The sequence below is a fragment of the Alosa sapidissima genome, chromosome 16 (genome assembly GCF_018492685.1).
Source record: "Alosa sapidissima isolate fAloSap1 chromosome 16, fAloSap1.pri, whole genome shotgun sequence".
Classification (NCBI taxonomy): Eukaryota; Metazoa; Chordata; class Actinopteri; order Clupeiformes; family Clupeidae; genus Alosa; species Alosa sapidissima.
In genome coordinates, this window is record NC_055972.1 from 23,605,072 (window position 1) to 23,628,304 (window position 23,233).

Below are 23,233 nucleotides of genomic sequence, written 5' to 3' on the forward strand. Positions count from 1 at the left end.
TCGTCTGTATGCCTGTGTTGGTGTCCCCATGCCCCCTTATGTCTGACGTGTATGTGTGTGTGTGTTTGTGTGTGTGCTGTCTCTCCCTCGTGCTCACGTTTACTGGGGTAAGCCGCGGGAGCGTGATTTTCTGAAGACGTTGCGGTTGGTGAGTGCGGCTGACGCATGCGCAGTTTTGCAGCATGGGGATGCGCGAGAGGTTGATGATGAAGACAAGGGGGTAGGTGTGGGCCCCGGCGCCTGCCCTCCACCCCCTCCCTAACACCACTAATGTGTAGCTGAGTGTCGTGGCATTTAACCAGAGTGACAAACAAACAAACATTCAAAGCAGCTGATGCTGAAAATGATCTGGCCCTGGCCCACTCCAAGGTCACTTCCTGACTGGATGCACTCCTCTCCTTCTTCTGCCTCTTCTTTCTCATCCTCCTCTATTTCTTTTTGGTTTTTCTTCTTCTTTCTCCTCCTCTTCCTCCACTTATTTTTCCTCTCCTCCTCCTCCCGTTCTTTCTCCTCTTCTTCAGCCTTTTCTTTCTCATTTCATCTTGTTTCTCTTCCTCCTTCTTCTCCTCCTCCACTTATTTTTCTTCCTCCTCCTCTTCCTCCTCCCCTTCTTCTTGTTCCTCTCTTCTTCTGCCTCTTCTTTCTCCTCCTCCATTTTATCTTGTTTTTCTTCCTCTTGCTCTTCTTCCTCCTTCACTTCTTCTTCTTCATCTTCTTCTTTCTCATTTCATTTTGTTTTCCCTCTTCCTCTTCCTCCTCCACTTCTTCTTCCTCTTCTGTTTCATCTTTCTCCCCCTCCATTTTATCGTGTTTTTCTTCTTCCTCCTTCTCCTCCTCTTCCTCCTCCTCTTCCTCCTCCTCCCCCTCATCCTCTGGTGATGTTCAGTAATTAGGTTAGTCATTCCCAGCAGTGGCCACCTTTACCAGAATAGGCTGATGCCCATGAGCATTAGAGCATCATGACCGTGAGGGAGAGTCACAGCCTGGATCATGCTGGTGCTTCACACTGCAGGCTGGGAGTGGTTTGTTTTTGTACTGTACTCCCAATGAGCTTTTGCTATCTAAGCCAAGTCAGTTCGCAGGTTCGAATGACACCTGCAGGTCTGATTTTGCTTTTATTTTTTTTATTTTTTGAAGCATTTCATTTATTTCTGAAATAAAAGCAGAAACAAGAAAGTGCTTATCGATGAACAAGTGAATCAACCATTTTTCTCATTATTGTTTGCATGGAGGCTCAGAAGTCAACTGGCACTTGCTGCTTGGTAGTTAAGCCTTGGCCTTTATTTCCACTCGTAAGCGCTTGTTGCATCATGCAGCCACACACGCACACACGCACACACGCACACACTCACACACACACACACACACACACACACACACACACACACATACACACACACACACACTCACACATATATGCACGCAACCTCACATCCACGCTCTGATGGTGTATGAGGACCTCTTTATGTAATGGCTTCACAATTCACCAGTCATCTCTATCATCACAATGTACAGTAAATGTGCTCACATGCAGAAGTGCTGGTATGACTCTCAGTTGTCTAGAGTGATCTCACAGAGCTATGAAGTAGGGGTAGGAAAGGTCTCCTCCCTGAGGGTGGTGGAGGGGGGGGGTTGTGACTGAGTGGAAGGTTTTCCTCAGTGAAGTGCTTCCCGCTCGGAGGCTTGTATCCCGTCGCCTGCCTGCCAGCCAGCCAGCCAACCAGTCAGCCAGTCAGTGGGCTGCCATGCCATTTTTCCATCTCACTGCCTCACACTCGGGCACAAGCATTGTCCACGTGTTTTTATTTTTTTATTTTCCTGTCTCCGTTGGCTCGGCTGCCTCTCTGCTTCCTCAAGGCATCACGGTTCTCCCTTTAGCTCATGTGGTGTTCAGCCTTCCTGCCACCAGAGCTTCCCCTCCCTCCCTCCTCACCTGTAGAGTTCAAAGCTGCAGGGCTGTAGGATTCCACTTGGTGAGCTTAACACAACTGATTTTGTTTTGTTGCTACGCCACCACTGATTGTGTATTGTGTAGGATAACATAGCCTAAAATGATCACATTATTTTGGAGGACTGACACTAGAGGGCACTAGAAGTCGAGGATGCGCCTCATGCACACTTAATTGGGACCTTATTCCTCTCACTCTGCTTTTGGTATGGAATGGATAAAAAGAGCAAGAAAAAGAAAAGTCCAACTCTGTTGATGAAGGCCTGACTGACCGAAACGTTGGTTGATCTGTCGAGTATGCAGTGTTGTGCTTTACTTTTTCTTGCTCTTCAGCTCCTTGTGAAATAGCCGAAGCTGCACTTGCACCTGCAACCTCTCAAGGTGTGCAGGCTCCCTTCTACCCCTCCCCCCCACCACCACCACCACACACACACACACACACACACACACACACACACACACACACACGTGATGTGGTGCGTCTTCAAGCCTTCTGGTAAGGGACCAGTGATAAGGTTTTTGTTGCTTTCTTCATCATCACATGCAGTCTGACGCCTCCTGGCCTCTTCTCTGTCTCTTCCCACAGCCTCGGGAGAAAGGCCGAATGCGCTTCCACAGACTCCAGAATGTACAGATAGCACTGGACTACTTAAAAAGGAGACAGGTAAGACCAGCTGCACACCAATCAGGGGGCTTGTTTGACTATCAGCCATGGACAATGATAATGTAACTACTACATTACAATGCATTTCAGAGAGAGCACTTCAGTATAAATATAGATTACGCATAGTACTGAGCACTCTGTCTATGTTGCATTTTAGCTAATGTAGGCTAACTAATGCAATATATTGTGAGTTATATATAAAGGGATGCAAAACCCTCTAAGTGCCACCTCTGTCAAAAATGATCATTTCACTTCAAAACCCGCTTAATACCAGTCTCTTCCTGGTCTGAAATATTGATTTGTAGGCAAAAACGTATACTTGTAGGAGCCTGATAAAAAAGCGATCAGACGGATTTAGAGGGTTTTGCATCTGAACTCTTCACACACACACACACACATATATATATATATATATATATATATATATATATATATATATATATATATATATATAAGATCACAACAAGGCCATACATGTTTTAACCAAAATGTTTGCCTCACCTTTCCTGAGAGGTTTCAGTGAAACATATATTGCACTCCTGCCAGATACCTTTGTGATGTATTGGCTGAATCATGAATGCAGTAGGCAGTAGGCAGATCAGATGTCAGTGAGGCGCTCATTTCCTCACTGCTAAGAGCTGAGAGCCGAGAGCTGGGGGATAATTGCAACAGAATATTGCTATGATGTACAGTAGTCACCAATCCTTCCGAGTGTTTTTTTTCCCCAGTCAGACTTCCCGGCAGTTTAATCAGAGAATGATGGGAAATGCAGTCCGTGGCCTCGCCTCTGTATGCAGGCAGGCAGGCAGGCCCTCTGAGAGATTACATCACTGACAGTGGTCCCTGCCCGCAGACAAAGGATTCTCACATTCCAATACAAACCGCCCATTTATCTCATTGTTGCCTGCTCCTTTTGTAGCGTTGCTGGCAGTTCACCGGGGCCATTCATATTCATTAACCAACTGGACAGCACTTTCACTTTCTTTTTCACTTGCTGATAGTGAACGGCTCTGAATGGTCACATGACTGGGCAAAAGGGACATTAGCGTTTTTGCCAAGTCCATGCAGAGCCAGAGAATGGGTGTGAGTGCACAAAGACACACTGTTAACACTCAGTGTCATTCTTTCAGCGGAGTTTGATCTGCATTAGTGTTCGACAATTAACACTTGGCCTATTAGCACAAAACTTGATCTTGATTTCAACACTGACAGATTGTATCTTGCGTCTCCACGTAAACAACTGTAGATGTTTTAACAATCATGTTTGACAAAGTCATGTTTAGATTACAGGATGTTCTTTAACCACTTATGTGCTGAGAAATGGATGCTTTGCAGTATGTCTCTTTTATAGTTGTTTTTCCTTTACGGAAATGTAGTTATGTCAGTAAAAGGACCACAGTCTCCTCTCCTCTCAGATGCATTTGACAATATTCTGACTTGACTTATTGAGCTGTCTTTTACTGCCCCCTTGTGGTAGAACATAGACAATTTAAACAATGTTGCTATCAAGTGATCTTAGGCAGACATTGATTAAAGAATGTTATTTTTAACACTAAGAGTTCAGAGAGCCCAAATAATTAAAATATCCATGAAACTGCTATTACTAAATATCATATCAATGTGATGTGATATTTTAATATACTGATGCTTTATATGTGTGGCTTGTCTTGAGGCCTAGTAATCTTTAAATTGCTCATTATTATATTGCACAGTATAGAAACACTATAGAAAGAGCATATTCTCAAGGTCTTGGTTATGCATGTGGTGTTGAATGGTCAAGTCCTTCTCACACATGCTCTTTTGCTGACCCAGGTGAAACTGGTGAACATCAGGAATGATGACATCACAGACGGAAATCCCAAACTGACGTTGGGGTTAATATGGACCATAATTCTGCACTTTCAGGTAGGTCAGGATTATGACACATTTTCTTATTTGACTATCTATAAGTTAACATTTATATATCTTTCTGTTTATCTGCTTGCATGTATATATGGCTATGGATGAAGAAGTGATGATATTAATGATATATTTAACTGTTAACATTTTTTTTAATTGATTGTATGATTTGTATCGTGGTTGCTCACCGAAAAAGATGGGCTGACTTTTGAAGGTGGAGAAAGTGAAATCTTGAAAGTGCTTGGCCTATAGACAAGTGAATGACATGATTTTTTAGTGTGGCACTGCTTGGTTCTGCTGTGCTGGCAGGCCTGGAAAGCTTGCGTGTGGCTTAAGCTGCTTGTGAATCAGGATTAGCCTGTATTACACTGCGGGGCACTTGATAAAAAAAAATCAACTGCATTTCATCCTCCCACCACAAGAGGTCAGAGTAATCCAATGGAGAGCCCCTGCTGCTGGGGGGGGACAATAACACTCCATGCCTAAATCTTCATGTAGAAACATTACATAGGTGTCATGAACAGAGTCACGCAATTAAATATCTTAATGATAGAGAAAGGAGTGTTAGAAGTAATGGTTTTATAACACTATTGCTCTTTCAAGTTCCATGGAAATCAATGCTATTATATCAGCTTGACTGTGTGCCCTGTGAATGAATAAATCGTCTGGGTGTTGTCCACTTTGTGGTTTTAGCTTTGATGTGGTGGCTGGCAGAAACACCTTAGATCATCATGTAACTGTAGTTTATAATAGCCCTGTAATTAAGTATGTCCAAATGCTGGGGTTTGATTAGGGTGTGTCTGGCTCAGAAGGACACTGCAGAAGGATGGAAGGGTGGAACCGGAAGGGTTGAGAATGATGACTAAGGTGAAGCAAAGGAGCTGGGAGTGATTATTAGGCCACACTTGCCAGTTTTGAACATTAACTGTTAATTTATTATCTGGCTCAAGTCAATGCTACCACAGTAGTGTCCAACTGACAAGAACGTAAGAAGTGAAATGAGTGAAAGATCATTTTGATACTTAGTGTGTGTACATTTCAATTGAAACTGTGTAGCATGCACACATCTGTTATTTTTATGGCTAGTATGTTTTGATATCTTGATTGGAGCCTTGATTGGACCTTTATTCAAGGAGAAACCAGCTGATTCTGATTTTGCCTTATCATGCATATGTGGTTTGAAAACACATTCAGTCTGCTACATACTTAATGTGAATAGTTAGCTCTCAGAACTGATGCAGACAGCTGCTTTTTGTCTTTTTTGCTGCAGTGAGTCTATTTTTGAGTCTATGCTGTCATCCATTAGCCATGTTTTAACTGTCTGCAATGAAATGTAACCATTTCTGCTGTTGTTGTGCCACGTACACACAGTCTGTCTGGCTCATTTCCACACACACACACACACGCACACACACACACACACACGCACACACACACACACACACACACACACACACACACACACACAGGCATGCAGTGCTTATTGTGTTGCTGCAGTTGCAATTCTATCTTGATACAAGTCTGCATTTTTGTGACAATGTCACCACTCTTCTCCCTAATCCCAGGCAAACCCACATTATCTTTGGATGGCCTGAGCTTCAGAGAAGCATCATTCCCTCTAACATACTAGCGTTGCATGCCTGTACTCTGACTCCCTCTGCAAACACATTCGCACACACACATACACACACACACACGTCGTACACACACACACTGCGTCCCCCCATCTCTCCGCAATGGATTATTAATATCATTGGTTCTGTCTGCAGGCTTCACTTCATGTTGCACTATGAGGCAAGAATGCTTGCAGTAGCGCTTTAAAACTCTCAGCTTACTGCTGCTGGGACCCTGAGAGGAGAGGAGAGGCTGGGGTGGGGTGATATCAGTGCTGTTTGAGCGAATAGTGCCTTATTGAGAGACAGGGTGCGAGGCCCTGCAACGCCCATTGAGTGGTCAGGAATGTAGGGAGTTTGTCCAAGCAGCATGTCTCAACTCCTCCTCAGGCATCTGCTGTGACACTGGAACGACCCACTCTCCCCACACTGTCCTCGATAAAGCAAGCAAGCAAGAAAAAAAAAAACAGAAACGATGGCAATCATGGCATAAAGAATTTGATGCTGCAGGACAAAAGAAAAAAGAAAAAAAAGAGACAGAGAGAGAGAGAGTGAAAACCAGAGAGAGTGAGGAGAAAGTATGTGTTATAATGCATGGGCTCATAAAACAGATTGACAGGTAGCTTGGGTGACGTTTGCCAGCACCTGCCCCTGTCACTCACGCAAGCCGTCGGGCATGAGCACAGAGAGAGAGAGAGAGGGGGCCTGTTGCCTCTTGACTTACTCAGGGTTGCAGGGCACTCTGGGAGTTGTTTTGCTCCCACTCTGGCATTCTTCCAGCGCCAGGAGAAACACATTTTTAAGGCCATTTTTTGACAAATGGTTGACTCAGTGATGACCCTTTTTCTGGTCCCATATTCTAGTAACACACTTTGTGAATATGGATGTGATTTGTAGAGGCTAATGGCTAATTCGTTTTCGTGTAGTGCAGCCCTGTCTAAATGAACTGTGTGCTTATTGTGTAAAAGGCTAGAGTTAAACTTCTGGATTTTATTGGTTTACTTACTTTGCAACTTTAGTGAATTTGTTTCAGTTGGGTCAAGAAAATGGTAGGCTGTCGAACACAAGTCAAAATAATTCCTTGACAGGGTTGGTATCATATTGTTTTATGTACACAAGCCTGAGGAAGGGGCGTGGCCTTTTACTGTAGCTGCAGCCATATGCAGTGGTAACTGTCAAGTGTGAAGTTTCATGTTTGTTGTCATTTATGCTATAAAGATGCAACATTGCTGTTTCAAGAATTTTAACCTAATTTTAGATTTAGATGTTAGCATGCGATGGGCCAATGAGCAATAAACAGGCCTTGATAAGAAAACAGAGAAAGTCTGTACCACGGTAACAGTAGTTTTGAGTGATTGGTTTTATGTCTCACTCTTTTCTTACTCCTGTACACCTGCGGAATGCTGTTATGTCATGTCTGCCAGGAGCTGCGAACCTGGAGAAACGATGCGGCACATTGTCTGATTTGATATTGCCACCGTGTCGAGACATTATTACAAACGTCATCTTGACCGAATGTGACAGGCATATGAGGATTTCATTTCTCCGTTATTACATCTGCCATGCTGGCCACATGAAGTCATTAGAGAATCCGTCTCTTGCCACCACTCCCTCAGCAGCCCTCCTTGCGTACTTCACTCGGTTCTTTCCCCCTCTCTGTATTGTGGCGGGCACCAGGTAGTATTGAACTGGACGCTCCTGTAGCTGGTAACCTTCAGAGGAAATGTCACCGGCTTCAGAATAGTAGCACAGCCCTGTGACAGGGGTTATTTATAGCCTGGCTACGCAGTGAAGTAATTTCTACACCTTCAATAACCAGTCCTTCCACAGCTGATACAAAACTATAGGTTTATCTGAGGCTCTTGCAATTGGCATATTGGGAAGAGATTTTCCAATGAATGCAACATACAAGATACCATCATTTGCTGAGCATGTCATATGCTTCATCCAAAGTTTATTGAATACAACCTCATGAAATTGATCCTTTTTTATTGTGTTATAAATTTTATTGTAGACATACAGTAGATCATGATAAGGCCGGGTGATATTGTGCATGTTTATTTCTGGGAAAGGTCAAGTGCGTCACTGGCTTCTGATGAAAGTCAATGGTGCTTGATGATAATCTGTGTTTGTTTAGTTTAAACCTCCGGACTTGAGCCCTGCACTGTGCCTTGTGGGTTGCATTATTCCTGATTAGAGGCGCCTTTGGCTGGGGCGCTGTAACCTGTGACATGCTTACACGGCCCACGCTAGCTCCTGTTATTTTTAAAGAGCCCATGATAGGCCACAGTCGTCTGTGACTGGCACGTCCCATATCGTCCCCGTCCCCCGTCCCCCGTCCCCTGAACTTGCTGAGCAAAGGTTTCACACACGCTGGACCGTAGCGATCGGACAGTGGGCGGCAGGGAGAGAGAGAGAGAGAGAGAGCGAGAGAGAGCATTACTGCCCCAGCCCCCCCCCCTCTCATCCCTCTCTTTTCCTGTCTGTTCTCTTTCATGCTTCAGACTGTTTAGTTACAGACACGCACATTCAGGGGAAACCCAACACCAGCCGCGGCACAGGAGTGCGCATGTTTATGCTATAACTGAAGAACACCGACCGGCTTGGTTGCAATTTTGTTTTCCGTCAGAGAAGCAAAGCCCGGTGAAGCGAAAGGCGTGGACTAGGCTCTTTCGGCAACGCTCCCTCTAACTTCATTTCTTTTTTCGCCGGCCCATGTTTATGACGTTAGCTTTGGATTAGCAGGGCAAAGGGAATAGTTTCAAAGGTCAGCTGAGATTCCAGACTGCCGGCTGAGGGGGCAGTCTGAGCTGGGCAGTCTGAGAGGCAGAGCAGTCGCAGTGGAGTTTGACGCGAAGAGAGGAAAGAGAGAGTGAAAGAGACAAACATAGTGAAAGAGTGAGAGAGAAAGGGCATAAAGAGGAAAAGAGAGAGGGCACAGGGGGCTTGCCTGGGGCACCTCAAGAGCTCTTCCAGAGGGAGTTAGCACACGGAGCTTCAGCCAGAAGGCACGCCAGCTCTGACGAGAGTGTGCTGGGCGGTGAGGTTGACCGGGCTGGCTGCCACCTCTCCCTTCCTCTTTCTCTTTCTCTCTCTCCCTCTCTCTCTTTCTCTTTCACTGACTCTCTTTCACTGACTCACTGACTGAGGAGAGGGAAAAATGTCCATCTCCCTGTGGAATAAGAAGTCTGTGTGCGCTGAGAACCGGAGAGACTGAGTGGCGGGCGGGCAGTGCGAGATCGGAGTTCCACTGGCTGAGAACGGTGCTGGCTGTTTGTTTGGTGGGAACGCGGGACATGTGAGAGGAGTCCGCCATGGGGAATATGTGCGGCTGCGTGCGTGGGCCGAAGGAGGAGTGCTACGTCGACCCCAACAAGGCCCCGCTCACGCCGGGCGTCAAGGAGCTGCGCGGCGGCCGCCGCTACTTCCAGAGGAGGAAGAAGCGCAAGTCGGGCGACTTCCAGCCGGGAGACTCTCTGAAGAGCCGCGGAGGGGAGAGCGTCCAGAGCGAAGCCCAGCAGGACCCTCCCCTGGGCCAGGCTCCCGAGAGCCATGAGAGGGCCGCTGGGTCCCGCGAGACGGAGGCGGCAAGGCCCAAACTGGGCAGCCTCAGCGAGGGAGTTTATGTTGGAGAGGTTCCCGTGGTCTCCAAATCCCGCGGAGGAGCTTCAGCCACGTGTCGGAAAAAGCTTGCGTTAGCGCACGGAGCGCGCCGGTCGAGCGATGCCGGCGACGATGTGGACGGTCAACCGGACACTGCCGTGGAGCGAAACCTTCACGGCGTGACCCGGACCTCGCGGCGCGTGGCCCCCAAGGACAGCCTGCTGGAGCGCCGGCTCCTGCAGAGGCAGCTGCGGCGGGCGGTCAGTTTCGGGGCTGTTGAGCACATGCTACGGTCGCTGCGGGCCGGTCAGCGGGACGCAGAGGACCGCATGCTAGAGGACGTGAAGGGTCTCCGCAGACTCATGTGGAGCACGCAAGTTCACAGGAAGCGGAGGAGGGCACACACATGCTCAGATGCTTCCGTTTCCCAGGGTTCCCTGGACGGCATCCAAAAACCGGTCAAGTACATGACCGTCAAACCCTCTGAGGTAATGTAAGCACCAGGCGTCCATATGTTCAGCATCAGGACATGGTTAGTGCATAACTACACGTCTAGAATTTCTAATCATTGATGTGCATCATAAGCTTGCTGTGCTATCGTTGGACTACTCTGTAAGCAGTGAAATAGCAGTCACATCTTGACAAATGAAAGTGAGAATATAGCCAGGCAGTTTCTATTCTATTCCTCATGTATTTGAATGAGGAATGAGTTCCGTTTTGGGGTCATAAAGTGTTGATCTGCTTCTGTCTTGGCTGCACGGTACCTTCTTTCCACGTCTATTGTCTCAATTGCCCAGCTTTCCATGAAACCATACTAAAGGAAAGGCCTTCTATAATTGCAAACAGAGCTGGGTTTAGATCCAGTCAAATGGTAGCTCAGTTTGCAGCCTAATAACACAGGGAGTGTTGAAAAAGTTCTTATTGTCAGATGTTCATTTTAAAGGCCGGCTTACCACAGCACAGTAATTATCTCTCTAAGGTTTGTAATTACAGTAAAATTATTTATTTTTTGTAGATGAATGACGTCACCTGGATCTGTGCTGTTTCTTTAAATGTGGTGTAGACCAGGCCTCTGATGCTACAGACTAGAGTGGAATGGAAAAGGCATTAGGTTAAGCGGTTATATCCCCACCGAATCTGCTTGGCCAGCATTTTGTTAGTCGCACAGCTAATTTGAGCAATTTGCCCTCGGATGGTTGCTTCCTAGTGGCAGCCGTGAGCGTTGTCCTCCACAGTGTCTGGTGATAGAAATGTAATGAAATCCTTATGCCCTCATATGGGTCCTGCAATGAACGTGATGAGTGTCATGACATCCGCCAAAGACTTCTGCAGGATCGTGTTTGTTTGATGCTCAACAATCCCTGTGAAATGTGATATTTTCTCTGGTTTGGAGGGTTCAGGTCTGACGAGTTGCATTTTCCCTGCCTCAGCTCTGATAGATGGGGGGCCAAGAGAGTTTCTTTAGTGGAGTGATGAAGCATATTTGAAAGGAAAAACACCCAGTGCAATGCACTCAGTGACCTTGATCAGTGGAAAAAGTAGGCTAAGAAGTTGAGTTTTGTTTTTGTTGCTTCTATTTTTTGTTTGTCTGTCATGCAGGGCGTTGCATGGCCCATTTTCCTGTTTTTGTTGGACTGAAGCAGCATTCATTTTTGACATAGTTATGCATATTATGAAAACCACTCGCAGAGGGTTTTTTTTTTTTTCAAATGAGTTGGCGATGAGCTTAAAATTGATTGACTGACTGAATGAAGTAAATGAAGCTTGCCAACAAGGTTGCATAAAATCGGTACTCTCTCTGGCATGTCAGCCTCATTTGACCTCATCATGCCTTTATTACCAAGACAGCAAAACTACAAAACTATGCCTATTCTTCCTCTTGACCGAAAAATGTGTCGGTATTTGTTAGTAGAGAACTCATCATAGTGTGGAGGGGGGTGGGTCTGGGATGCCGGATACCACTGTTGAGCCTTCTGGAGGTGTCGGGGGCCTAATTCAATGAAGCACTGATGAAGGAAGGTGCCTTCTTAATGATCCCAGTGAAAAGGTCTTGAAGGCTGTACTGTTGGTGATGTTTTTTGCCCATAAAGGTTGCTTTGTTGGTGATTTTGTTTGTGATGGTAAATAGGCTTGGTTGTCGATTAGCCGCTGCCTATAGCACGTGTATATCTGAAATTCTTCTTATCTTATCTTATGTTATCTTCATATCGTTGTCCCCCACTGATTCCACATCAATCATTAAGTGTATCCCCTCCACAGATCTCGGACATCCATGTGACGGGAGAGTCCGAGGACATGACAGCCAAGGAGCGTCTGCTGCTCTGGTCTCAGCAGATGACAGAGGGCTACGTGGGCGTCCGCTGTGACAACTTCACTACCTCTTGGAGGGATGGAAGACTGTTCAACGCCATCATTCACAAATACAGGTAACTGTCATGGCCAGAGGCAGCAGCATCATGCCACAAGATAAGGGGGCCGTCTCTCGGCCAATCAGAAACAAATAAATAGTTCCATAGAACCCAATTGTTGTATAATGTTTGATAGCCTATGATCTTTTTTGATTAGGCCTATTTTTATTTGTACGAAATGTTACTGTATGATTGATTATTGAGTCAGTCGCATTCTTATTATTATTTTATAGTCAGTGGTAATACGTCATAAACCATTCCTCAGAAGTCACACACCATGCTCCAGCCCTTTCCAGCCCTTAGGGCTATTGGTATAATCCAAAATTCACAATTGCAGGTAGCTTATGCATACACACAGAACAACAACACACAAGGAGAATGATTAACGTGACATGTGAGGGTGTGTAGCGATGTGTGCTAAGTGGTTAGTAGAGCATCAATCATTTATCAAGTCATGTGAAAATGAAGTGCATTTACCAGTAGTTACACAAACTTAATTTCAGTTATTGGCATGGTTTGCTTTGCTTTGGAAGATAGTTGGCTTTTACCAGCAAAAGTTAATCATCCCACAATCAGTAGTCAGCAAATATGAATGTATTTGTTATTATTGGTTATTTATACATTTCTGCCTTATCAACACTATGGTTAGGCCTATGGTATATCTGTTATATCCTGAGCCATGTTATGTTGGCCAACAAGCCACTCTGTCTGGCTCACAGATAGCAATAGTGAAGGAATTTTGGTAATAAGTGTGTTTGTAGATGTATTAACTTCATGTTCACTTTATCTTGTCTGTATGCCCCCCACACACACCACATACACACAATGCAATGACAGTTTATGATGAATGTATCATTACTAACGGTTTTAACATATCTCATTTCAACATATATCTCATTTCAACATATGTCATTTCAGCAATAACTATAATTACAGATGTAGGTAATGATACATTTCTATGTCATTCTATAATAACTGTCATGTCAGCTAAAGCTATTGGAATATGGCTATGGGCTATGGCTATGTATGGTCCGCCCCCACTATCTCAAGTTAATCACATGGTTATGTTGTATAATGGGGGATGAAGGAAGGTGTACTGTAAGTGAGTTTTGCGTGCCCTCATTTTTGCTGCTCTATTTGTGATTCGTCACATTGCCCCTTGTACCTCATTTTAATGTCACTCTGTACTGTACCAGGAGTGTTGTGAGCAGTAGTTTGGGTTTAGCTTCGATGTCATTGGAAATGACTTTGTCTCAGCTACCCTAGAAACCAGAGACGAAAAATTAGGCCTTCTGTTCCTTGCTGTTGGACATCTCTCTCTCTTTCTCTCTCTCTCTCTCTCTCTCTCTCTCTCTCTCTCTCTCTTCCTCTCTTTCTCTCTCTCTCTCTCTCTTTCTGCACAATCTGTGCTGATTCTCTTTAGGAGGCTGTGTTATTATGCCGACACATAATCTCAAGGATGCATAAGCAACCGCTTTAGTCTGCAAACAGCTTAGGGTTTGGTGTGGAAAGTTTCCACTGACCCTTAAACCCTGTTGTCGGAGTTGGGCTAGCTGACCTCCAAAGCAAACACACATTGACTCGACCTGGCTGGGGCATCAGGAACACATCAGGCATTTCCTCTGTGTGTTTACTGTCCCCTGGAGTGCCTTGTCATTATTTCCTTGTCCCAATTTTGTTTTCGTTCGTCTTTGTGACAATGGTGTGTGAGAATTAAAAACGGCTATAGACAAATGAAGGGTGACGTGATGTTTCAGTCAGTCATGTAGAGTGGCTGTTCTAGATGAGAAAGCATACACTAACCATAATCAGAATGGTATTAATGGTGCATATAGCAGTGTATTATTATTATAGATGAATCATGCACAGCTGCTATGCACTGCAGTGCATCATTGGGAAAAAAATCACTTATTATATACATATGGTAGGCTGGTAGTGTTATGATTCTAGGAGGTGCTATGGATTTAGAAAATGTATGAGCTCCTTACGAGATGTTTCTGAAAATCTGCCATATATTTTGTCATATCTAGATAAATATTGGATCACATTTCAAGTTGTTTTTAAGCAGATTTTCAGAAATCTCTTCAGGGCTCATGCTCTCTAGCACCACTGTGTTTTTGTGATGTTCCTGTGATGATGCTAAAATTCCAGTGCTTTGTTTGTTGTGGACCCTCAGTAACAAGATGACTTATTTATCTCTCTTGTGTTAGGCCTGACCTGATTGACATAAGCAGAGTGTCAGTGCAGACCAGCAGGTCGAATCTGGAACAAGCGTTCGGTGTGGCCGAGCAGCTCGGTGTTGCCAGATTACTGGACCCAGAGGGTAAGTGGCATTGGGAATAACTCACCAATGCCAAGAATTGATTGCATGACTATATTCAAATACTCTCTCAATAGAAACTTCTAGAAGTTTGGGTAAAACTCTGTGTGTGTCTGTTGGTGTGTCTTTCAGATGTGGATGTACAAACTCCAGACGAGAAATCTGTCATTACCTACGTTTCAACACTGTATGATGTCTTCCCGAAAGTACCTGAGGGGGCTGAAGGTGTCAGTGCAAATGTAAGTACAAAGATTTCTTTTAAAGACCATTTGACTATATCACACGTTTACAGAATAATGAACTTCATGGACTGTTTTAAGACCACAATTTTCAGCTGGAATGCAACTATATAATCATGTGGTTTACTGGTCATGAGAAAAGACTGTTTACACTGACTTTGGTGGAAGAATGGTAGGAGACATGTGGTCTGGCTGCTCTGAGCTCTGCTGTTTAGTCAGTAGCCGAGGGAACAAGCTGATAAGTCTAACTTTTATGAGGTGCTGATGTAAGGTGAAGATGTAAACCACAGTCTTCATGGAGTGAAGCTTCCTGTGAAAGAGCTAGCGGAACACTAGCTAGTCTTTACAGCTTTCTCAGCAGTGATCCATGATATGATCAGAAGCACCATTGCGTGTGATATGCTGTGAAGTCCAACGGACTGTTTTCAAACTAGATGTACCGCAGAGCGGTACAAAATATGACCGCCGCCCAGTCCAGCACATTTTTCCCCCAAAAATAAATCACGCTGAAAGGCCTATATAATTCTAACTGTCTCACTAAATTCCATTATTCACACTCAATTCTCACTGGTATCTGCTAGACAACAAAACCAAAACATGATTAGTTCATAGATTTCATATGTAAAATTCATTTTAAACAACCCCACCTCCATCTTGCCTGTTCGAAATTCTAGAATTGTGTGCATGTGTGCATGAACATGTTTATGTAATGTGTGTGTGTATGTGTGTGTGTGAGTGTGTGTGTGTGTGTGTGTGTGTGTGTGTGTGTGTGTGTGTGTGTGTGCGTGCTTGTGTGTGTGCCTGTGTATGTGCCTGTGCATGCATGCGTACATATGTCTATTATGTGAGTATGTGTCATACGTATGATTACTGTGAATGTATGTGTGTGTGTATCTGTTTGTGCACATGTGTGCACATGAAATGGGTTAACATGACCCCTGGAGGCAAAGATACGGAAAAAAATGGTCATCCTAGGCCCTACAGTTCTCAAGATATTCACAGAGAACTGTGTCTGCCCTACCCTCCTTTCGGGGGGTCCAGTCCAGCGGGGGGGCTACAGATCAAAACGAAAAACGATGGTTCCATGCTATCCATGTGGGGTTACATGCCCACCAAGTTTCGTGTACCCCGGTCTTTCAGTGTCCCGGGAATCCTTGACGGAAATTTGGGCATGCGAAAAAGAAAAAAAAAATCTGACTAAACCTATATGACCGCCGCTTCGCTGCGCGGCGGTCATAATAACACCATGTGCATGCTGTTATTTGCTTACTTCATTGCACCATTATGTGGCCAATGGAGAATGAATCCCTTGTGGATGTTGGCTGGCATTTTTGGCAAACAGTAGTTTTGTTGGGAAGAGGTGTAGTTTTTAAAGGTTGCGTTTGTTTTTTTGGACTCAATCCTAGAACACTGCCAACAATGTTTCCTGAAGGTACACTGTCATGGTTCAGCTGTGTAGCACATGAGGGAGATGCAAATGAATCGTGTTTAGGAATGCCAAGGAATGTGTCTGTTTTGATAGCAATGAAAACTTCACACAGATTCCTGATTCTCTGTAATGATATGTGATATAATGTTATGGTAACGTTTACATTGTTCTTATTGTCTATAAAAGCACAGGGTGGTCTATTCCAACAAGCCTGCATAAATCACATTTTATTATGGAGCTGTCATCTCTCCGAATAGTTGCTGCTTTACAGCCATACCTCCTACCGTCGTTCAAGATGTGTGTTTCTTTCACAATTATTTTTTTGTTTTGTTTTCACCTCAAAACAGGATGTCGACATTAAATGGGTGGAATACCAGAACATGGTGAATTACCTCAGCCAATGGATCAAACATCACGTGGCTGTCATGTCTGACAGAACGTTTCCCAACAACCCTGTGGAGCTCAAGGTGAGAGAAGAGCAGTTAGATGCACCTTAGATATGCATTCAAGTTTAATATATCAGTCAGATGCAGTGACATGGCAACATTGCAAATAACCATCATCTGGTGATCTTAGTAATTTTCTTACTTTTATTTCAGAATGAAAGTTGAATAGAGTTTAAATGTGGATGTATATGTTACAATTTCAGTGATATTACAGTAATTAGCGCCTTAGACCCTAAATTTAAATCTGATCTTTGGGTAATATCTATTGAATACATGTTGAATATCAGTTTGCCCAGACTTGCTTGGGTCTACATGCTATCCATAAAATTAGAAGGCAGACTTGCCAGGGTCTAAACGCTGTCCATAAAATTAGAAGATATAAGAGTGTCTACTTCAGGATTATTGCAGTTGTGTTGGTGTGCTAGTGTCTCTACAGTCTCTTAGTCTGTTAAGATTCACTACATGAACAGAGAATAATAATTGTGTGAGTACTGTATGCTTTTAAAGTAAAGATTTTTAGTGAATTTGGAGTGATCTAATCATTGATTTCTTAAAATATTTTCCAGGCACTTTATACACAGTATCTGCAGTTTAAGGAGAGTGAAATCCCACTAAAGGAGAATGAGAAGTCAAGGATCAAGCATCTGTATAAAATGTTAGAGGTGGGTAGAAAACAAGTTTTTCTAGAGCTTTTCGCTGAAGAGAGCTTTCTAGAGCTTTTCTCTTCATAGCTTCAAAGTAAGAGCATTTCTGTAGACCAGCTGCCCTCAAACTCTCTCTCCCTCTTTCTCTCTCTCACTCCCTCTTCTTTGTGACAGGTGTGGATTGAATTTGGTCGTATCCACCTTCCCCAAGGCTACCATCCCAACGACGTGGAGAAGGAGTGGGGGAAGCTGATCGTGGCCATGCTTGAGCGGGAGAAAAGCCTGAGGCCAGAAGTGGACAGGTATGAAGCGCTCCGCTCCTCCTGCGGGCGCCGTCGCTGGTGTCTGCCCATTTCGTACGGTCTGATTTATGACTCGCAGCAGCGCTATCCGTCCCCACAACCCCCCAGCCTTAAGTCTGCGTTGATTAGAAATACAGATTCGGCAGCTGTTTTGGTGGTGAAGCACCTGGTACTGTAAGATCGCCGGTCGGAATGATCATTTTTGTCCTGCTAATGTGATTTTTGTGGGGTTCGTATATTTCCATGCTTATAAAAATCAAGTCTTTGTGGTGCTTGGACATTAATATGATTGATGGGGCAGAGGTGGTGGTATTTGGATGCTTCTGGAATGTTCCTGAGACTAGTAATTTCCTGTGTATTAGCCGCATTGTGTATAAGACGCAGGGCAGTGTTTTATGCAAGTTAAAAGAAGCAAAACCACATTAATACCATATTAACTGTCCCTATGTATTAACCTCATAGCTGAAGAAATTGTACAAAATCAATGTATAAGCCGCGGCTAATAGTTGGGAAATTACGGTATGTCATTTTGACTGTGTTATTGCACCTAAGTAGACTATATCCTATTGGACTTGTGGATTAGTTGAAGTTACTGTATTGTTTAGTCTTTGGTTGGTAACCTACCAGATTGTTTTCAAACTAGAGAAAAGCCTCAGATTCTGTCACTGTAACCTGTTGTACTAATTTATTGCACTAATTTACACTGTACCTATTGCATTTTATTTTCCTTCGGAAAGGTTATTTGAAAAAGTTGTATTTAATGTAGACAATTTTTGACACACAGCAAGCAAAATAATGTCTGAACACTGCTACTTATTGTATATTCAGCTGATTGATTGGGATTTGTCATGCCTTAAAACACAAAGATTGTTGAGGAATAGCTAAAGACATCATCAGTTTCTTAGCAATTGCCATTAAGTGATTAAGTTCCCAAGTAGCATGTAGGTGCTGGCATTTAAATGCTGTCTACATACAGAAAGTGCACATGGATGGATGTTGTGACAGATTTTGGGACTTTACTATGTCTGGAAATCACCTAATATTTTTACTGTTTGTATAACAGTAAAATGTTATATCTATAATCACCATTAATGTAGGCGTTGTCCCAGAAAAGGGGTTAAATACCAGCTGAGCTGGCAGTGATGAATGACAGTTTCTAGGGCCCTCCTGCACAGACTGTAAATGCCCCGACCTGTAGGGAATTATCTTCAAAAAAGGCGACATATCGGCATCACCCTAAGGCAAGCTTTCTTAGGTAGTGTGTGTGTGTGTGTGTGTGTGTGTGTGTGTGTGTGTGTGTGTGTGTGTGTGTGTGTGTGAGAGTGGGTTGGACCTAGATGCATTTGCTCCTGCGGGAGCTTCGGTTTGGACATGTCTGAGGGGGAGTGAGCCTATAAAGGAGAGGTGCTGCTGGAGCTCGCCACCATAGGCGCCTGGATTCGCGTTACCGTGGGGACGTGCTGTTCAGGTGCGCCGGTGTCGGATGGAGGTGCTGGCACGGGTGATTTGTCAGTGTTAGGGCACACACGTTCCGTTTAGGTACCGCGGTCGGCTACCATGAGCAGCAACCTGGTGTACTGTGGGAGCATCACGTCCGTGAGCAATAGCACGTTGACCAGCATAGGCTCTTCGGAGAACCTGCTGTGTGGGACACTGGAGGCTCATACGAGCACCCCCGTTTATCTCAACAACGACTCTGTGTACGGGCCCAGGTGAGGTCACGGGTCCCAATACACCTGTGAAGGACACTGCTCTAATGGCGAATATTGTGAGGCTAGCTTAAGTATGTGTCACAGCTTTTAAATACATAACCCTAATGCATATTATGTTGATTTTATTGTGTTTTTCAGACTTGAGATGTTGCAACAGATTGCAAACAGAGTGCAGCGGGACTGTGTGGCCGGTGAAGACAAGCTAGCATTAGCACGCACAGCTCTGCAGTCTGTAAGTAACACACAATTACATGCACTTATCAGTAAAACTCCATATCCCTGTCTCTGATGAAGTTGAAGCTTTTGGCTTGAACTGGTGCTCATTTGACATGCTCATTCACACTGTGTGAGGAATCGTGAGTGTTTAGGTTTCTGATGTGTTCTGATGATTCACATGTTTCACAGGATGCCAAGCGGTTGGAATCGGGGATCCAGTTCCAGAATGAGGCGGAGATTGCGGGGTATCTCCTGGAGTGTGAGAACCTTCTGCGGCAACAGGTGGTGGACATCCAGATTCTCCTGGATGGCAAATTTTACTTGGCTGATCAACTTGTTCAAAGGTTCATACTCCAACTCAATTTTGCTACCTTTATTGATTAATAGGTTTTGATTGAAATTTGGTGCAACAGCATTCTTATTACATTATATTAACAAGCACAAGAGATTAGATTGTATATTGGATATATTAGTGTATTCTATTCACTAATACACAAAACATGTTACACATTTTTTATACTTTGGGTGTGCGTTTTAGATAGATTTAGTAAATATTTGACTTGAAATGTCTCTGATGTTTTTCAGGGTCTCCAAGCTTCGGGATGACCTGCTGACCCTCAGGTCGGAGTGTTCGTCGGTCTACAGTCAAGGCCGCACACTCACCACGGAGCAGACCAAGATGATGATCTCGGGGATCACGCAGAGCTTAAACTCAGGTTTCTCTCCCAACCTCAGCGCTGGACTCACCCCCGCGCTCACCCCCGCCACCCTCACCCCCGGGAGCCTCGCCTCTGGCCTGACGCCGTGCCTAACCCCCGCCATGACCCCCGCCATGACCCCGGCAATGACCCCAGGCCTGCAGACCTACGTTAGTGGAGGAGGCGGTGGCGGTGGTGGTGGTGGTCTTGGTGTTGGAGGGATGGGCATGGGGACTCTTCAGCACCTCAAACAGATGCAGATCCGCAAGCCCCTCGTGAAGTCCGCTGACCCCAACCTAAGCGAGGAGGAGGTCAACATGAGCTATGTGCAGGACCTCATCAACTGGGTGGAGGAGATGCAGGTACGGAGATGGCTGCTCATATACAGTAGGAATAATGAGGGAGTATGTCGTGGGATATATGCAGACCTCTTCTTTGCAAACCTTTGATCCATCCTGTTCTTATCTGTGCTCTTATTATTTCTGTAGTCTGTAGTTTACTTCTACTTTGCTTTTGTGCATAGTTACAGTAAAGGCCTCTACATACTAAAAGGTTTAATATGTTGTTAATTCAATATTCTGCATCTTAATTCTTCAGATCAAATATTCAACTTTCAAATTTTGTTGATGTTCTATAGGACACACACAGTGTATATTTAATTATAAATAAATGGGATTGCTTCTTCAAATATTATTTATTATATTCTTCAATTATTATTATTATCCTCTATAATCCTCTATTATTATTAATATCCTCCTTGCATTTTTTTTTGCAATATCCTCTTTGTTTTTTTCTCTGAAGGTCCAACTGGATAAAGCAGAATGGGGATCTGACCTACCAAGTGTTGAATCACATCTGGAAAATCACAAGAGTGTTCACCAAGTGATAGAGGAATTTCAGATGAGCCTAAAGGAAGCCAAACTTAGCGAGGTACAACATGGAGCAACATGTCTCCTTCTCTTCTAAATCCCTTTGAGTGATTTAAGATGTGTGAATTAAAATGTGTCTTCCACAGATCCAGATGAACCAGCCATTTAAAGCCAGTTACTCTGAGAAACTGGGCATATTGGAGAACCAGTATGGGAAATTGCTGGTAAGCCATTTCCATTCATTCTTCATTGGTGTATTCTATCACTATATTTTATGAATGGTGACCTTTAAAAGATACCTAATTTTGGAACTGAAAATAAATGCAGCCCAGACTTATAACAAAATTAGTTTGTTTTACAAAACATTAACTAAGCAAAACATGTAAAAACATGAGAACAAGCTTCAGTTTTAATTGAAGACACAATTAAAAGTGACCTTGTTGTGACCTTGCTATTGTTCATCAGAACTGTTCACGGGAGAGAAAGAAGCACCTGGAGAGTCTCCGTGACTTTGTCTCCCGGTCGACCCAGGAGCTCATCTGGCTCAATGAGAAGGAGGAAGAGGAAGTGGCCTTCGATTGGAGTGACCGCAACAGCAACATCAACAAAAAGAAGGAATACCATGCTGTGAGTTCCTGCTTCATTTATACACAAACTCATGACAATCCAAATATGCTGTTATATACTCTTGGAGTTCAACTTTACGTCAAAAGCATTTTTCACAGTACTCATAGTTTTAGAGTGTTCAATTGACTCAGGAACCAAACAGGAACCACATGCGTGTTGCTCTGTCAAGTCGACATATTACATAAGATGAGGTTCTCTTTCAGGATGCAGAGACAAGCACTTTCTATCTGCATGTTAACACCTGCATGGTGTTAATGTCACTGTGGTTATGTGACATGAGTAAGTGGTATGGGATGTATCAAGTGTTGCTTGCTTCCTTTTGCAGGATCTGATGAGAGAACTTGACGAGAAGGAGGAGTTGATCAAGTTTGTGCAGGACAAAGCTGAAACGCTTCTGGCTGAAAACCATCCTGCAAGACTCACCATTGAAGTAAGAGACACACAGCGACCTTGCCAATCAGTAGACTTCGTTGCCATCAGTGACTTGCCTTAAACACTTCATACTCACCAAAAGCCAGCACATGCAAAATATACTGCTCAAAAAGATTACGGGAACACTTCAATCATACACTGGATCGATACTCTTGACACTGTTTGGTTCTGACCACAAGTAAAACTTTTGAGGCGAGTGTTTTATTTTGCAAGAACTGTCAGACATTCTGTGAATGTAGTTTGAGAATGGAGAAGAGGGTGGAAGGTTTCAAAAAAATGTGTTTTAACAATTGTGGAAAATTGTAAGTGTTCCCTTAATTTTTTTGAGCAGTGTATATTAATCAAGTCAAGTTATTTTTATATCTATAGTACAGTAAATTTAAAAACACAAAGAGCTTTACAGTCAGACAAAAGGGAAGAGCTATTCATAGTCTCTTTCATGTAACCTAATCTAGTCACACCCACATACAGTCAATCAATGATATACAGAGTCAATCAATGTTTCTTAAATATTTTATTGTACAATTACAATTATTATTTTTTTTCTAGTTTTTTCCTGTAGTAGCGGTATAAAATTGGTGTAGTGGTATTTCTCTAATGTGTATAATGTGTGTGTGTTGGGTATGTGTAGGCGTATAAGGCTGCCATGCAGACCCAGTGGAGTTGGATCCTCCAGCTGTGCTCGTGTGTGGAGGAGCATCTGAAGGAGAACAGCGTCTATTTCGAGGTGAATAAATCTCATTTCGCTTCTAGTTGAAACAGTGGCCTCCAGGTGGATCTCTAGCTGTTATGTAACATGAAATATGTGTTGAAACAAAAAACCCGACTCCGGCTGTGACATAACCAAATTGTATGCCCTCCAACAGTTTTTCAGCGAAGCCAAAGAGTCCCTTGACTACCTGAAGGGCCTGCAGGATGCCATTCAAAGGAAATATGGGTGTGATCGGACAAGCAGCCTGCACAGGCTTGAAGATCTAATCCAGGAGTCCATGGTGAGAGCATGCCTCTCTTTACCCTCATTTATTATGATAATCTCTCAGTGAGGGTATTGTAGCAGATATCTGTCTGTTTGGCAGCCTATATTTGGACAGTAAACGTTATGGTGACAGAGAAGTCTCAGATATCTTGCTGTTAGGTAGATAGACAGAAAGAGAGAAAAATGGA

At 43.9% G+C, this 23,233-nt stretch overlaps 1 protein-coding gene across 5 annotated transcripts in view; it reads left to right on the top strand.

Annotated features, from left to right (window-relative positions):
* Positions 1-23,233, top strand: part of LOC121684912 (dystonin-like) — a 133,537-nt gene that overhangs the window by 30,330 nt on the left and 79,974 nt on the right. For 2 of the 5 annotated variants that reach the window (XM_042065055.1, XM_042065056.1), the window contains 18 exons: positions 113-148; positions 2,535-2,612; positions 4,425-4,517; positions 11,987-12,153; positions 14,346-14,458; positions 14,588-14,694; positions 16,471-16,590; positions 17,136-17,231; positions 17,388-17,515; positions 19,366-19,459; positions 19,633-19,787; positions 20,029-20,503; positions 20,943-21,071; positions 21,157-21,234; positions 21,476-21,637; positions 21,963-22,067; positions 22,701-22,796; positions 22,936-23,061. In XM_042065055.1, coding sequence (XP_041920989.1) covers positions 113-148; positions 2,535-2,612; positions 4,425-4,517; positions 11,987-12,153; positions 14,346-14,458; positions 14,588-14,694; positions 16,471-16,590; positions 17,136-17,231; positions 17,388-17,515; positions 19,366-19,459; positions 19,633-19,787; positions 20,029-20,503; positions 20,943-21,071; positions 21,157-21,234; positions 21,476-21,637; positions 21,963-22,067; positions 22,701-22,796; positions 22,936-23,061 — 2,358 coding nt within the window. Of the gene's footprint in view, positions 1-112; positions 149-2,534; positions 2,613-4,424; positions 4,518-8,481; positions 10,216-11,986; positions 12,154-14,345; positions 14,459-14,587; positions 14,695-16,470; positions 16,591-17,135; positions 17,232-17,387; positions 17,516-19,365; positions 19,460-19,632; positions 19,788-20,028; positions 20,504-20,942; positions 21,072-21,156; positions 21,235-21,475; positions 21,638-21,962; positions 22,068-22,700; positions 22,797-22,935; positions 23,062-23,233 lie in introns of those variants that run through there. The other 3 variants (XM_042065052.1, XM_042065057.1, XM_042065054.1) reach the window with 2 other exon arrangements.